The sequence below is a fragment of the Rana temporaria genome, chromosome 5 (genome assembly GCF_905171775.1).
Source record: "Rana temporaria chromosome 5, aRanTem1.1, whole genome shotgun sequence".
NCBI classification, from domain to species: Eukaryota; Metazoa; Chordata; class Amphibia; order Anura; family Ranidae; genus Rana; species Rana temporaria.
The window spans coordinates 59,169,144-59,186,695 of NC_053493.1; the positions used below are offsets into that span (position 1 = coordinate 59,169,144).

A 17,552-nucleotide genomic window follows, 5' to 3' on the forward strand; every position below is an offset into this window, starting at 1 on the left:
TAAGACTTTATAAAGAATGCAACAAGAGATATAAGGGTGCAATTATGTGGCTAAGATAGAACACGAAAGACACATAGCAGAGGAGAGCAAAAAAAAATCCCAAGAAATTCTTTAGGTATATAAATTGTAAAAGAGGGAGGACAGACCATATTGGCCCCATAAAGAATAAGGAAGGACATCTGGTTACAAAGGATTGGGAGATGGCGAAGGTATTGAATGTATTCTTCTCCTCAGTCTTCACGAGGGAATCGGGGGGCTTCAGTAACCAAAACTGCAGTGTCTATCCTCATATTATATCACAGGAAGCACCTCCATGGTTAATAGAGGACATAATTAAAATTAGAGTTGGGAAACTTAACATTAATAAATCACCGGGACCAGATGGCTTGCACCCGAGAGTACTTAGGGAACTAGTAATTGCCAGACCATTGTTCCTAATTTTTACTGACAGTCTACTGACTGGAATGGAACCAGCTGATTGGAGAAAGGCCAATGTAGCACCAATATTTAAAAGGGTCCAAAATACATCCCTGGGAATTACAGACCAGTTAGCCTAACATCAATAGTATGTAAGCTTTTGAAGGCGATGATAAGGGACTATATACAATATTTTAGTAATGAGAACGGTATCATTAGCAGTAATCAGCATGGATTCATGAAGAATCGTTCTTGCCAAACCAATCTATTAACCTTCTATGAGGAGATGAGTAGCCATCTAGATAAAGGAAGACCCATAGACCTGGTGTATCTGGATTTTGCAAAAGCATTTGACACTTTTCCCCATAAATGTTTACTGTACAAAATAAGGTCCGTTGGCATGGACCATAGGGTAAGTACATGGATTGAAAACTGGCTACAAGGGCGAGTTTAGAGGGTGGTGATAAATGGGGAATACTTGGAATGGTCAGGGGTAGGTAGTGGGGTCCCCCAGTGTTCTGTGCTGGGACCAATCGTATTTAATTTGTTCATAAATGACCTGAAGGGGTAAACAGTTCAATCTCTGTATTTGCGGACTATACTAAGCTAAGCAGGGCAATAACTTCTCCGTAGGATGTGGAAACCTTGCAAAAAGATCTGAACAAATTAATGGGGCGGGCAACTACATGGCAAATGAGGTTCAATGTAGAAAAATTTAAAATAATGCATTTGGGTGGCAAAAATATGAATGCAATCTATACACTTGTAATAAAAGAAATGGCTGCACATCCAGGAATTCCGTTTGCCTTTTATTGTTCAAAGTGATAACACCAAAGACACCAACACGAGGTCACGTAGCACTTAGCAATCTATACACTGGTGGGGGGGGGGAGAACCTCTGGGGGAATCTAGGATGGAAAAGGACCAGCGGGTCCTAGTAGATGATAGGCTCAGCAATGGCATGCAATGCCAAGCTGCTGCTAAAAAAGCAAACAGAATATTGGCATGCATTAAAAAGGGGATTAACTCCAGAGAAAAAACTATAATTCTTCCACTCTACAAGACTCTGGTCCGGCCACCTAGAGTATGCTGTCCAGTTCTGGGCACCAGTCCTCAGGAAGGATGTACTGGAAATAGAGAGAGTACAAAGAAGGGCAACAAAGCTAATTAAGGGTCTGGAGGATATTAGTTATGAGAAAAGGTTGCGAGCGATGAACTTATTCTCTCTGGAGAAGAGACGCTTGAGAGGGGATATGATTTTAATTTACAAATACCATACTGGTGACCCCACAATAGGGACAACACTTTTTTTGCGGAAGGGGGTTTAACAAGACAAATGGCCACATTAATTAAAATTAGAAGAAAATAGGTTTAACCTTAAACTACATAGAGGCTTCTTTACTGTAAGAGCAGCAAGGATGTGGAATTCCCTTCCACAGGCAGTGGTCTCAGCGGGGGGCTTCGATGGTTTCAAGAAACTATTAGATAAGCACCTGAACGACCACAACATACAAGGATATACAAGGTAATACTGACATATAATCACACACATAGGTTGGACTTGATGGACTTGTGTCTTTTTTCAACCTCACCTACTATGTAACCTCAAAGCTGTGGTTTCTCCCTTTTGGGCATTACAGAACACTATTTGAAGTAATTCATTAGGTTTGCTGACATACTTGACTTTTGTGTTTAATTTTATAGGAGAGAAGCCATATGAATGCCCAAACTGCAAGAAGAGATTTTCCCATTCTGGTTCCTATAGTTCCCATATAAGCAGTAAAAAATGTATTGGCGTAATTCCGGTCAATGGACGTGCACGTTCCGGTTTGAAGACCCCCCAGTGCTCCTCCCCTTCCCTGTCTGCATCCCCTGGCAGTCCAGTACGGCCACCAATTCGACAAAAGATCGAGAACAAGCCTTTACAGGAGCAACTTCCAATAAACCAAATTAAAACGGAACCTGTGGATTATGAAATTAAGCCTATTGTGGTTGCGTCAGGAATCAACTGTTCTGCCCCTTTGCCAAATGGGGTGTTTAGTGGTGTTAACGCTCTCCAGGCAACCAGTTCTCCTCAGGGTGTAGTACAAGCTGTTGTTCTACCAACTATGGGCCTGGTATCACCTATTAGTATTAACCTTAGTGACATTCAAAATGTTCTTAAGATGGCTGTTGATGGGAATGTAATCAGACAAGTGTTAGAAAATAACCATGCCAATCTTACATCCAAAGAACAAGGGACTATTACTTCTGCAACCTTACAGCAAGCGGGTCATTCTGTAATTTCAGCTTTTAGTCTTCCTTTGGTTGATCAAGATGGGACAACCAAAATAATCATCAATTACAGCTTAGAGCAGCCAAGCCAGCTTTCACTTGTTCCACAGAACCTAAAAAAAGAAGTCCCAGCAGAAGTCTGCAAGACTGAAAAATTACCTGAAGATCTAACTATTAAAACTGAGAAGGATACAAAGTTTACGGAGGAGAGCACTTGCACGCTTTGTGAAGATCAGCCACCAGATTCCAATGCACTTCAAGAACCTAAGCACTATGATCAGAAAAGCAGTACTCCACTTCCTGAAAGTAGCAAGGCTGAATCCAAGTCTGAGTCTTCAACAGTGGAAACTGCAGATGGAAACCTTACACCTAGTCAACCACCATTAAAAAACCTCCTATCACTTCTGAAAGCCTACTATGCGCTGAATGCACAGCCAAGTGCTGCAGAACTTTCTAAAATTGCTGATTCTGTAAACCTACCACAGGACGTGGTAAGAAAATGGTTTGAAAAAATGCAAAATGGAGAAATTTCTCTCCAATCTTCTAGGTCATCTTCACCAAAAGCTGATCTGGATGGTAGCTTACCAGAGAAGAATACTGAACTGCAAGAAGACAGTAATGTTGAGAATGAAGATAATGATTTGCAGAACCCCCCAAACGATGACCCCTCCCAACCATTGGCTGCAAATGGTTCAGAGAGTGGCACAACCTCCCCATCACCACTAAACCTCTCTTCGCTGAAAAACTCAGATGGTGCAACAGTATCCGACGAGGTAAAAGGTGACCAAGAGCAGCAAATGGAACCTCTCGATTTATCTTTACCAAAGCAGCTTGGAACTGGGTTGGAGCGACCTTCCATAACTAGTGTTTACCAGAGCAGTGCTTATTCTGTTCAAGAAGAACCCTTGAACTTGTGTTGTATTAAAAAAGAGCCAATGCAAGTGGACAATGTCCCAATATCGGAGCCAGCTCTAATAATAAACCCAAGTGCCAATCCCATAAACATTGCTATTCCCACAGTCACTGCCCAGTTACCTACAATTGTTGCCATCACAGATCAAAATAGTGTTCCCTGTCTTAGAGCACTAGCTGCCAACCAGCGGACTATCTTGATTCCCCAAGTGACATACACTTATGCCACCACTTCTACTGCAACAGTTTCAGAGCCTCAACAGAAGAGCCTTCAAGCTAATGGAAATCAGGTAATAAGAAATGCTCTTTGTGTTCTTTTACAGGAGAAAGTAATATGTTCGCATGGAAATGTTTTATATTAAAAGCTGTTTGAAGCCTTGGTGCACAGGGCATTTCAAGGCCACACAGTTTGCTCAAAGCTGAACTCAGATAAAAAACACAATTTATTCTAGTTAGTGTGGTATTTAAAATATTAAATGGATTTTTTGTGTAAAAAAAATAGATCAATGATGGTCTATGGCATGATATATAAGGCCGCGTACACACGACCGAGGAACTCGACGGGCAAAACACATCGTTTTGTCCGTCGAGTTCCTTGTGAAGCCGCCGAGGACCTCGGCGAGCTGAAATTTCCCATTGAACAACGAGGAAATAGAGAACATGTTCTCTATTTCCTCGCCGAGGTCCTCGTCGGCTTCCTCGGCCGAAAGTGTACACACGGCCGGGTTTCTCGGCAGAATTCAGCTCTGAACCGAGTTTCTGGCTGAATTCTGCCGAGAAACTCGGTCGTGTGTACGGGGCCTAATACTTACACAATAAGTTTACCAACATTAACATAGTCAAAGCCTAGCCTACGATATTTCCCTGTTGTCTTCTGCTATGAACACTTTCTTACGTTATTCTCCACTGTAATTATCTTGGTGCTCTAAGCCAGTGGTTGCCAACCTTATAAACCTCACAGACCACTAAACTCACAATTTTGAATCCCGCGGACCACTAACATGAATTTTATATGCCTTATACACACACAATGCTCAGGCTCTCTGCCCCCCTCCCCCTGGGTCACACTGCTGCCTTTTACACACAATGCTCCAGCTCTCTGCCCCCCTCTCCCTGGGTCACACTGCTGCATTATATACACAATGCTCCAGCTCTCTGACATCCTCCCCCTCGCACTCTGCTTGACACTGCTGGCTTACGAGTTGCCAGCCAGCTTTCTCATGCTGCTGGCTGAGATGTCTGTGTCGCCTACCCTGTCTAGCAAAGGGAACCAGATTTTGGGGAATTTTGCTTGACAATGCCTACTGAGGCATGAGTTTATATAAAGACACGGCCTATGGCATAATGATGTCAGTGGTAACCTCTCGTCAAGCTGGGTGGATATCATATGACGTCCCGCACGGCACAAACTGTCACACAGCCAATGACTGTACTGGCCCACTGCCGGTACCACGTAACTGCTGTAACCAATCACAGCAGGTCATATGACAGTTGTGAACAATGGATGGCTTCCTGGTAGAAACATCTCCAAAAAGACTTACAGCTGTAATTGCAGTGAATGGTGGTTCTACAAAGTACTGACTCGGGGCGGCTGAATACAAATGCACGCCACACTTTTCACATATTCATTTGTAAAAAAAAATTGAAAACCATTTATCATTTTCCTTCCAATTCATTATTATGTGCCACTTTGTTGGTCTATCACTCTATGGCCCCCGTACACACGAGAGGATCGATCCGCTGGAATTGATCCGCGGACCGGCTCCAGCGGATAGATCCCCTGGTGTGTACGATCCAGCGGATCTGTTTCCGCGGATTTTTGTCCCCGGGGATGGATTTCCAGCGGATCAAAATTCTTGACATGCTAAGAAATCGATCCGCTGGAATCCAGTCCAACGGATTGATCCGCTGGTCTGTACAGACTCACCGGATCAATCCGTCCGAATCCATCCCCCGGATGCGTCGTAATGATTCGACGCATGCGTGGAATTCCTTATATGACAGCGTCGCCGCGTCATCATCGCGGCGACACGTCACCGCGGACGGAATTCCGCGGGGATTTTGATCTCATGGTTGGTACAACCATGAGATCAAAATCCGCCAGAGGATTTATCCGCGGAAACGGTCCCCCGGACCGTTTCCGCGGATAAATCCTCTCGTGTGTACCCGGCCTATCACATAAAATACATTTACGTTTTTGGTTGTAACATGCATGCATGTTATGAATACTCTTTCAATGCCCTGTATATTGATTAATTTTCAAGCACAAATCTGGGTCAAGACAATTTAGAGACCTAAAATAGCGTAGGGGCACATAGTGGCATGAGTCCTGTGATACTATTGACAAGTGTAGTGATAACTGCTTCAAAAGACTACATTTCTAGAACTTATCTAAAACATCCCTATGTGTATGAATTTTAAAGTAAGGCCCCTTTCACAAGGGCTGCCATCTGCCTGCTCAGCGGAGCGATCCCTACTGAGCAAGCGCAGAGTCCGTCAAACGGATCCGCCCCATGTGCACTCGGTTAGATGTATTTTTAGATACAACTAGAACTAACATTGGTCCTGGGTTAGACTGTATTGTTGTGATCTGCAGAGAGGTCTGGGACCTAGCAAGGGTGTCTAAATCACAAGGCTGGTTGAAGAGTATTTTGCATGTAGGTCAACTTTAAGGGCTCCAATAATCTTCCTTTAGTCTAGGTTTATATCTATGCGGCTTCGCTTGATATGTTTTTCAGGGAAGTTTTGCACTTTTAAACCCACATTTGTTAATGCGTTTTTGCATGCAGTTTTCATGCATTTTGAGGTAAAAAAAAAAATTGCTCTCTTTAAAACACACTGTATATAGGTGGTTGCTAAGAAGGGGGCTGGGAAGCCGGCCGCCTTGTAATTAATAAATGATGACTCATCAGCTGTTAGCGGGCTTTCCCGCTGAAAGCTGAATGTAAAAAAAAATGGCGGCAATTTTTTTTTGGGGAGAAGGGGGTGTATATCCCCACATCTATACCAGGCCCTTCGGGTCTAGTATGGATTCAGAGGGGACACCCCCTAAAATGAAAAAATAAATGGTGTAGGGTCCCCCCAAAATACATACCAGACCCTTATCCGAGCATGCCGCCCAGCAGGTCAGGAAAGGAAGGGGGCTCCCAGATCCAGACCCTCCATGTGAATGAGTATGGGGTTCCCCTTAAAATCTGTACCAGACCCAGCTATCAGCTGGGAACCCTGCTGACAGCTGATGAGTCATCCAGCTGTGTTCTATCGAGAAGTGCCTGCTATCGAGAAGTGCCCCGGCTCGAACTGCGCATTCGCATCACAACAGCTGAGTTTACGAACACTGCGTGCTGCCGAGGCACGTTCATGTGGGTAAGGTGAGGATTTTTACGTGATGGGGCCGGATTATTAAATGATGGGCAGTGCTGCCAAATTGGGGGCAGATAATTTAATTATGCCTAGTACTGCAAAACACATTTTTCTGATACACAAACCCACCCTTCAGTTTACTAAACACGCCTCGGCAGCGTGGAGCACAATCTGCAATTTGTGCTAGACCTGAGGGAGAGCTCTGCTGATTTCTATCATCCAATCGGATTACGTGCAAGCAAAAATGCTGTTTTTTTTTTTTTTTTCCTTGCATATCCCACTTTGATCTAGAGCAAGTGCATAGACTATTTGCCTTTAGTAAATCAACCCCATTGGCTGCACAGACACAACTCTGCACTCCCAATTCAACAGCCATCTGGTTGGTGCGGATTTAGGACCCCAAATGCAGACAGTGTTCTTTCTGGGGGCGCACACAGATGTCAAATTGGGAGCTGTGTTTGTGTAGTCACTGCGTTCCAACTGACATGATAGGACTGCCGGCACAGGGATGTACGGAACACCTGGGCATCTCCATGTGGGCAAACCCGACCCTGGCACAGGCGTACGCTTTAAGTATGCCCATGGGGACGAGGCCCAACAGTGACTCCATCTGATAGGATGCCACCAACAGCTGTCCACTAGGCTCCTTCAATTCTTTATTTGAAACTTGTTGAGCTGAGTGATGTCAACCAGGCCACCCATTACTCAAATTTTGCCAATTTTAGCAGGAATTGGTAAAAATTCAAGCTTTATTCAGAATAACTTCCACATGCCATCTGAAGGGCTGTGGGTACCACAAGTCTCAAGTCAAATCCTTCAAGAGGACATAAACCCTCCGAAACAAACCTGGAAAACAATAAACCCTGCAAGACAAAGGCATAATCAGTTAGTATGCAAAGCATACTAGCTGATTATGTATTACTTAACTCCGATCGAAGCCCCCTCAGCGATACACGTCTCCCCCTCCGGCCCCGGACATGTTGTCCCAGAGTGACTTCCGGGTATCGTGGCTCCGGCGCTGTGATTGGCCGGAGCCGCGATGAACGGCACAGAACAACTGAAGCAACGGGAAAATAGTGCCATTGCTTCAGTTGGCTTGGCCCTGCAAATACAGGGATGTCTCCTAAACCGTGCCTTAATATAGGCTTACCTGTAGCATAAAGTTGTAAACAAGGGTTTACAACCATTTTCAAGGTCCAGCAAACATACAACAAGTTACATCTTGACTTGTGTAGGTTGCCTAATATCTCATAGGTCAGGAAGTACAACCCTGCTTTATTGGGTAGCACTTTTTTTTTATCTGATTGGATTGAAATGCCTAAATTCCCAGCTGTACAAAGAGGATATTATATTAGAACTCAGCCCTGATGTGCTTGTTTTTCCCACAACTTACCACAATAAGCCATTTACACTGGTTGCCAGCACCATCTGCCATCTTTATTGTGGTTACAGCTCAGTATAGTATCTCTGGTGAATCACATTTCTATGTATTTTATATGGCATGCTTTCCTAGAGAGACCACAGCAATGAACACCTGTCTTGTCAATACGTAGCAGGCGTATCAATATACTGTGCTGGTATAAAGGTTGGCATAAAGGTTGGCATGCTGCATTTGCTGCACCAGGATGTCAGATTTCATTACTGTCTTCATTTGTTCAGTATGATGGCACCAGAAGTGAAACGGTCAAATCTCTTATTTATTCTATCACACCTCAGGTCTTTATTATGATGTCTTTATGATGGCTGCATATTTTCCTTTTATGAATATTTTGGGTATATGGTATAGCATTTTTCATTTCCCTTTTTACACCTGAATGAAATCGATAGGAACTGTGATTTTATTTTTTTATAATTAATTAATTAATAAAGTTCCAAATAGCACAGTTGTTTGATCTTTACACATAACTTGCCTTCATTTCTGAAGCTGATAGGACTGCTGATATGCAAACAAATTATTTCCTAAACTGCCCAGAATAATTTGTTGTGCCCACTGTTCCTTCCAAGGTCACTGAGAGTCATTGTGAGCTTTGTCCATGTCTGCCCTGAATAATTGCATCAACATGACTGACACATCGTGCTTTAGAAGACCTCATATTGCTACATGCAAACTATTTTAATGATTGTGACCTGACTATAGCTGTACTTAAAGAGGTTGTAAAGGCAGAAGGTTTTTTATCTTCATGCATTCTATGCATGGGGATAAAAAGCCTTCTGTGTGCAGCAGCCCCCCTCAGTCCCCCCTAATACTTACCTGTGCCCCATCTCTATCCAGCGATGTCCATGAGTCCCTTGGCCGTCCGGGACTCCCCTCCTGATTGGCTGAGATACAGAAGCATTGCCATTAAAAAAATCCCAATAAGTGTATATTTATTGGTTTTGAAGTTATAGCATCTACAAAATATTGAAATTATTATGTATATATATATATATATATAACTAATGGCAGTGATCAGCAAATTATAATGGGACTGTGATAGTGTGGCATGCTATCTGACACTAGCTAACACTGAGTGGGAACTGACTAACTGCCACTGACATCACCAGTGACACTAATACAGTGGTCAGCGCTAACAATATACACTGTCATGGTACTAATGACATGGTACTAATGGTGGAATGGCATGCCCAAAAACGTGTAAAGTGTATTGATTTTTACTATAGATCTCTTTATTTCTTATCCCTGCAACACAGGCCTCTGGGTTGTGATTGGACACAGCCGATCAGCAGGTCCTGGCTATGAATCATTGGCTGGGACCTGCTGTGTACGTGGGTGTCGGGGGCGCATGCACGCTCCCTAAATGCAGAAAGAGGCAGCAATGCACCAGTACAGCTGTTTCAGCCATCATCAGTGCAGTGCATGGAAGCCATGGCTTCCATGGAGTAGGGATAAGCCTTTACTGTGCTAAAACATTCAGTTTTTTTATTCTTTTATTATTCCTTCTCACCAAGCTGTGAAAGGTAACAACTATCATAAGAGGTCTTCATTAACTGCATGTGTACCTGTTGACACGTCATTGCTGAGAGGATTGTCTCTTACATCAGGGCTTTAGCATCTAAACATAGTTTCTGATCCGTTAATGTTTTCATGCTTTCCTATGGCCTGACGTCCACAAGTACGGTGCAATTCACTTACCAGCATGAAACCACAAAATCATTTTCTTAAGGGGCAATAAAGGGACAAGGCAAATGTATTTCTAATGAACGTATAACCTTTTTCTTAAACACATGATATCATTTTGAACTTTTATGCCGCGTACAGACGGTCGTTTTTTGTGATGAAAAAAAACGACGTTTTAAAAAACGTCATTTAAATGACGTCATTTAAAATGATAGTGTGTGGGCAAAACGTAGTTTTATGTCTTCAAAAAAACGACAAAAAAAAAAATTCGAACATGCTTGAATTTTTTGTGTCGTTTTTCAAAACGTCGTTTTTTGTGTCAATTTAAATGATAGTGTGTGGGCAAAACGACGTTTAAAATGACGTTTTTCAACCTGCGCATGCTCAGAAGCAAGTTATGAAGCTAGCTTCAATGGAAAAGAGTGGTGAACGTAACCGCGCTTTGCTAGAGCATTTTGAAAAAACGATGGTGTGTAGGCAACATCGTTTTTGAAAATGAAGTTTCAAAAACGTCGCTTTATTTCATGATTTAAAACGTCGTTTTTTTTCATCACAAAAAACGACCGTCGGTACGCGGCATTAAGCACAGCTCCATCCAAATCTTTTTCTTGTGTTTTGGTTAGTACAAGGAAAAGTTTCGGCATTGGTCAAGTTTTATTGCCTACTGTGTCTCTATTTGGGAGATTCCAGCTCACTTCCTGCCAGGACAGGAAGTACAATGTAAAAGGGAATCTTACCAATAGGAACACAAACAAAATCATTTTTTTGGGAGCACAACCAATGGTAAGGACTTCTGTCACTGCGGTCATTGTTTTTGTTGATATCTATCACCACTATTCTGGTGGCTCCCACCCCTTCATTCTTCTACAGATGTCACTGGAAGGAGAAATATCCCCAATAGGGTCACAGAGAGAAATAAAAAAATTCACAGTATACGTAACTCCTCATTCTATCCAAGTAAGTTAGATGATGTTAGCCATCATTCAAACTTTGAAGACTGAGGACGTTTAGAGGCAAAGAAATAAGTACTGCAGGGGACAAAGTTTGGCTTGAATGGGTTCTTTTTTTCTTAGAGTTCTGAAATACCTTGTAAATACCTTAAAGCTGTATTAAACCCAAACATGTAATATATTGCAGCTTACCAATCATTAGATGTTATAGCTGCATTAGTTATGTTTTTTTGGCTTTTCCCCTTCAGTTTTCATTTAGTGATTTGGCCAGTAACACACCTCCTGTATTAGGGTGCCCCCACTCTGCCTGAAGGAGCACACATGCACCTTTGGAGCAGGGGAGTGTTGGATGGACTAGCATATTTAAATACACTAAGAAATTAAAGACGAACGCCAGATCACACATTATAAGCAGTTACAGCAAACCTTTCCTTTTGGGATAAAAGTTTTACATAAATAAAAAAAAAAATGAAACATTGTAAGCACCCCTGCTGGTGCTAAATGTTTTTTTCTCATCCCTGTAACTCAGGGATGTCAACATTTTTGACCTTCCTGGGCCACATTGAAAGAAGAGGAATTTTTTTTGGGCCACACATAAAATGCACTAACATTAAGGATAGCTTATGGGCAGAAAAAGTTAGGCAGATCACAGATTAACGATCACTGATCTAGATAATGTACCTAGCTGAGTAATATTTTTCTATGAATTATCCTCCTTCAGCCACAGCTTTTTTATTTTGGGTTCTGTTTTTTTTTGTGATGTGGAAGTCATGCTAAAATAAAATAAAATAATAGATGAAGGGATTGGATTTCATAGGTGCTGTGTGATGTGTGGGGAGGTTGTGGGCAGGGGGCAGCCCACCCCTGCACCCCCCCTAGATACAGTCATGTGACATTTACTTGCCTGCCGCCATTGGGAGTCCATGTATTCACTGCTGCCGGTGCTATTACAAACATGGCAACCCTGGCATCCCTCCAGACGTACCTGTACATGGCTTCTTATTGTCAGCTGGTTTCTATGCTTGCACGGAGTCTCCTGTATACCTCCATGCATGCATGTGCCTAGCTTGCCCCTGTCGACCCCCATGGCTTCCTTGCTTGCACGGCATCCCCCCAGACGTTCCGCATGTTGAACTCTCTTGGGCACCCCTGCTGTAACTGATACATTATAAAAGAGAGCTTGTTCTTTTGAAAAACAGACTTACAGGCCAGATCACCAGATTATGAAAATAGAAGAAAGGCAGCCTACAAAAGAAAACAAATGCAGCTATCACATGTAATGCCTCGTACACATGACCATTTTTCTTGGCAGGAAAAAAAAAGTTTTTCCCGATGTGATTCCTCTCCAGCCTGACTTGCATACACATGTTCTTGCAAAAAAACGTATGACCAAAGCCCGGTGATGTACAACACGTACGACGGGACTATAAAAGGGAAGTTCCTTTCAAATGGCGCCACCCTTTGGGCTGCATACTTGATTCTGAGCATGCGCCTTTTTTTTCCCCTTGAAAAACCATACACACGACCATTTTTCGCAACGGGAAAAAAACTGACGGGAAACACGACGAGAAAAGGGAGCTGGTTTCAATTTTTTTGCAGGCATTTTTTCGACGAGAAAACAACTAGGGAGCATACACATGACCGGTTTTCACGACCAATATAAAAAATGGCAGTTTTCTAGACGTGAAAACCGGTCGTGTGTACAAGGCATAAGGCCCCGTACACACGGTCGGTTTGATCCGATGAGAATGAACCGAAGTTCATTTTCATCGGACCAAACCGACCGTGTGTATAGGCTATCGGTCTGTTTTCCTTCGGTCCAAAATTTCTAAACATGCTTCAAAACCGAACCGATGGACCGCTGCCCCATCGGACCAAACCGATGGTTAGTACAGAAAAGCATCGGTTCAAAACCCGCGCATGCTCAGAATCAAGTCGACGCATGCTTGGAAGCATTGAACTAAGTTTTATTCAGCACGTCGTGTGTTTGACGTCATCGCGTTCTGACCCGCGTACGGCCACTTCAGAGGTGAACCGATGAAAACGGTCCGACGGGCCAGTCTCATCGGTTTGGTCCGACCGTGTGTACAGGGCCTAAGAGTTGGTAAATGGCAATATAATAAATGTTTGCTTTTGGGTTTAATACTGCTTTACATGTAACACAATCGGCCTTCTCTACAAATATAAGGCACAGAGAAAAGGCCAATAACTTTAAAATGTATGCTAACTCTCAACTTCCTTTTTATTCCTCCTGAAAAACATTACAAATCTTCCATAGGAGATGCAGTGATTTAAAGCGGTTCTCCACCCTAAAGTGGAGTCCCGCTGATCGGAACCCTCCCCCCCTCCGGTGTCACATTTGACACCTTTCAGGGGGGTGCAGATACCTGTCTAAAGGTATTTGCACCCACTTCCGGCCCGGCATTCACGGGCATTCCGTCACATCCCGTCACCCCCACCCCCCCCCCCCCCCGTTGTGTGCTGGGAACACTCGGCTCCCAGCACACCGCGGGAGCCAATCGGCGGGCGCGGCGCGACTCGCGCATGGGCCGTAGGGAACCGAGCAGTGAAGCCGCAGCGCTTCACTTCCTGGTTCCCTCAGCGTGGATGGCGGGGGGAGCAGCAGAGAGACGAGCGATCGCTCGTCCTCTGCTGCGATCGGCGCTGGACTCCAGGACAGGTAAGTGTCCTAATATTAAAAGTCAGCAGCTGCAGTATTTGTAGCTGCTGGCTTTTAATATATTTTTCCCATGGCACATCCGCTTTAATGTCCTTCACCTGTGTGTATCAGAGTGTCTATGATGGAGAGAGGAGTGGGTTTGTTTACTCTGCGATTCACCTTTGGGACAGTTGTTGGCATCCTCTGTTCTTATTGCTGTTGGCATATATTGCATATTGTTGTTAGCTTATCAGTCTGTAGATCTCCAAAATGACTCTTCCATCGAAAGACTGTTTTATATTTGGACCAGTTAGTACCAATTCTAGGGACCAATGTACCGACATCAGCATTAAAGGTCAGCTACACCCCAAGTTAACTTTCTTTGTTCCATGGTGATTGGAAAATGAAAACATATGGTACCTTGTTTATTATCTCTCAGAAGGTCTATTAGTAACATATCCTTATCAGAATTCATGTACTGCCCACAAGTGATGATGACACAGTACTCAGAACAAATTGGGAAAATATCGCACAGTGTTGCCTTTGCAACAGGCTTGTATGAGGAGAGGAACAAAAACTACTTTACAGTTTTATATATTGGTTAAGCCAGCCATAGATGGATCGAATTTCAGCCAGTTCAGCAGGGATCAGTGAGATTCGATACATCTATAGGCAGTTTGATTCGACTAGGATCCATGGATTAACTTGGGTACTACCAGCCTGTTGGATTTTTTGCATGCAATTACTGGTGGCTATAGCTGCTAGCAGGATTCATGTTCCCCTGGCTGGCAAGGCTCCCCACCGGCAGAACACAATAGCGCTGCAGGGGGGATTCCTTCACCATCACTGTCTTAATGGGGGAATTCCTTCTTTTCACCCGTGGTGGAAGGAAAGAAAGTTGAATCATCTATGGTCTACCATTGTAAGAAAAATACATACAGATTTTTTTTTTTAGCCAACTGCTGGGAACATTTTGTGCATATGGTTAATGGTTCTTCTTACCGTTTATCAACCTTGCCTTTTGTAAACTGATTGAACACTTGTCTCTGTCAAAGAAAATGATTGTTATGGAAGATCTTGCTGTTTGAGAGTCACAGGGAAGCAGATGCTGAAACACCAGTAGGTGGGGCAGTATGAAGAATATGTACTAGTACATGTTCTAAAATATGTTGCCCTAATTGTGCTATGGGCTATATAGCATTATAGGTCATAAGATATAACCGTTCTGTGTAGCTAAAGTGGCCCATTCAGTGGGATACTTAGTGTGTGAGACTATTGATTTTTGTGCATCTACCTTACAGGATGAAAGGCAAGATACGAGCTCAGAAGGAGTTTCCAATGTAGAAGACCAGAATGACTCTGACTCCACTCCACCCAAAAAGAAGCTAAAGAAGACTGAGAACGGCTTGTACGCCTGTGATCTCTGTGATAAAATATTTCAGAAGAGCAGTTCGCTGCTGAGACACAAGTATGAACACACAGGTAAGTCGCCACTGCAACTGTTTGTACCGTTCACTTTTTTGCTTTTCTGCAACGTTATAAATACGTAATATATGTACCTGACAAAAAATAAAAATGTAAGCATTTTTTTTCATTCTGCCTATAGTTTTACCTAATTTTCTCTTGAACTGCTTAGCAGGTAAAAGATAAGGCTGCCAAGTTATTCTTGAGCATGTTTTTTTTTCCGTGGGCACATTAGATTATGACAGTTCAGTGTCCTACTTCCCCTGTTTACAAAAGCTTTAAACTACACTAGCTAGCAAAGAAATTTAGCATGTTCTACTTTACTATTACGGACATTAAAGTGGTTGTAAACCCTAATGCGGTGTACACACGATAATTTTTTCATGAAAAAAACATTGTTTTTAAAAAATTTCATTTACACACGATCATTTTTTCATGAAAAAAACGTTGTTTTCAAAAAATTTCATTTAAAATGATCGTGTGTGGGCTTCACATCATTTTTCGGGTTCTGAAAAACGACAACATTTTTTTTTCTAAACATGCTGCATTTTTTTAACGACGTTTTAAACGATATCGTTTTTCGGGTTGTAAAAAATGATCGTGTGTGGGCTAAAACCCACGCATGCTCAGAAGCAAGTTATGAGATGGGAGCGCTCGTTCTGGTAAAACCACCTTTCGTAATGGAGTAAGCACATTCATCACGCTGTAACAGACAGAAAAGCGCGAATCGTATTTTACTAACAGGAATTCAGATAAAGCAGCCCAAAGGGTGGCGTCATCCGCATGGAGCTTCCCCTTTAGAGTGCCGTCGTACGTGTTGTAAGTCACCGCGCTTTGCTAGAGCATTTTTTAAAAACGACCGTGTGTGGGCAACATCGTTTTATTGATGAAGTTGAAAAAACTTTGTTTTTTCATGCAAATGATCGTGTGTACGCGGCATTACAGACCACTTTTACCTACACGTAAGCCTAGATTAAGCTACACGGTTTAGGAGATATTTGCAAAAAAGACAGGCACCGATATCTAAGGCGCAAGCGCCGTAGACATCGGCGAATGCGCACTGAGCATGCCGTTTCTAACGGCGATCGTGCCGTGACTGGCGGCTCCCGCGCACGTGCGGGAGTGACGTCATCGCGGCTTCGGCCAGTCGGGGCGCCAGAGCCGCGATACCCGGAAGTCACTCCGGAAGAGATGGTGGCGACGGAGGAGGGGAACGAGGACCGCTGCAGGGGCTTTGATCTCAGGTAAGTAATTCATAATGAGCTAGTATGCTGTGCATACTAGCTCATTATGCCTTTGTCTTGCAGGGTGTATTTTTTTTTTCAGAGGGTTTACTTCCTCGTTTGCAGTGGGGCCTACAAACCTTAGGCTAAGGTCTAGTCTTGCAGTAGCCAGCTGCCGATCATAAGTTTTGTAGACAGGGTGAGCAATCTGCATCCTTGCCATTGGAGCTTACATTTGTTGGAAGCAGGTTGAACCTTTGACAGTCATATTACTTCATATCAGGCTTCAATGGTGTGACTACACATGTACTGGCTTTTCTATATTTAAAAAAATAATAATTCAAGTGTGTGTGCCAGCTTTGTCAATTTTATAACAGAATAATTAGCACATGTCCACTTAGTTTGGGATGTTTGCCAAGGTTATTCCATTATTTTTGTTCACAACTGTTCCACGCCTGCTGCTTACTGTCAACCAGCAATCAACTAGAGAGAAAGAGTGTTGAAAGAATATATATGACTGGCAGAGTTTTAGGCATTTTATCCATATGAAGCTATGCTGAAAACAAACCTCCCTGCGGCTCACAATTTTGAAAGTTTTGCCCAAGAACAAGAATCCCAAGGAAAGCGCTGTTATAAATAATGGCCAGAAAGCCATTCTCTCTATGACTTCCCAACCAACACGTCCCTGTCCAGTAAGAATATCCTTAGTGGCCATTGTGGTACTCTTACCCCTGGGAGGGGTTATAACCCTCCCGTATGGCTAGTGCACACAATAAAAAAAAACGATAAAAGATCGCTCATTGTATTTTGAATGCTAGTCATGACTGTTTTGGCGAATTATCTCCCCCGATGTCCTGTTTCCATATAAAAATAAAGTTATAAAAACTGTGGACGGCCGGTTTTATCATGCTTGTGGGCATTTGAAGCCCAAAAGCATTAACTTCCTGGTTCCAGTGAATGCTGAGCTACCAGCATTCCTTGCCCGTTCCCACGCATGCTCAGTTGTAGTGGTGTGGAGCGCAAAAAACTTCTTGGTTGCCATCACAACAGGTGGCGGCGGCGGAAGTTCCCACCCCGTTGTGATGGCAACAAAAAGTATACACAACAAACACAGACATACCAAACCAAATCCCGCGAGAATTTGTGACGGGCCTCCGCACTGACTCCTGGGA

General features: G+C 43.2%; 1 protein-coding gene across 1 annotated transcript in view; it reads left to right on the forward strand.

The window, feature by feature from the left end:
• The window catches only part of ZEB1 (zinc finger E-box binding homeobox 1), a 193,938-nt gene that overhangs the window by 167,558 nt on the left and 8,828 nt on the right, over nucleotides 1-17,552 (forward strand). Inside the window, exons 7-8 of the mRNA XM_040352620.1 lie at nucleotides 2,122-3,893; nucleotides 14,995-15,175. Coding sequence (XP_040208554.1) covers nucleotides 2,122-3,893; nucleotides 14,995-15,175 — 1,953 coding nt within the window. The remainder of the gene's footprint in view (nucleotides 1-2,121; nucleotides 3,894-14,994; nucleotides 15,176-17,552) is intronic.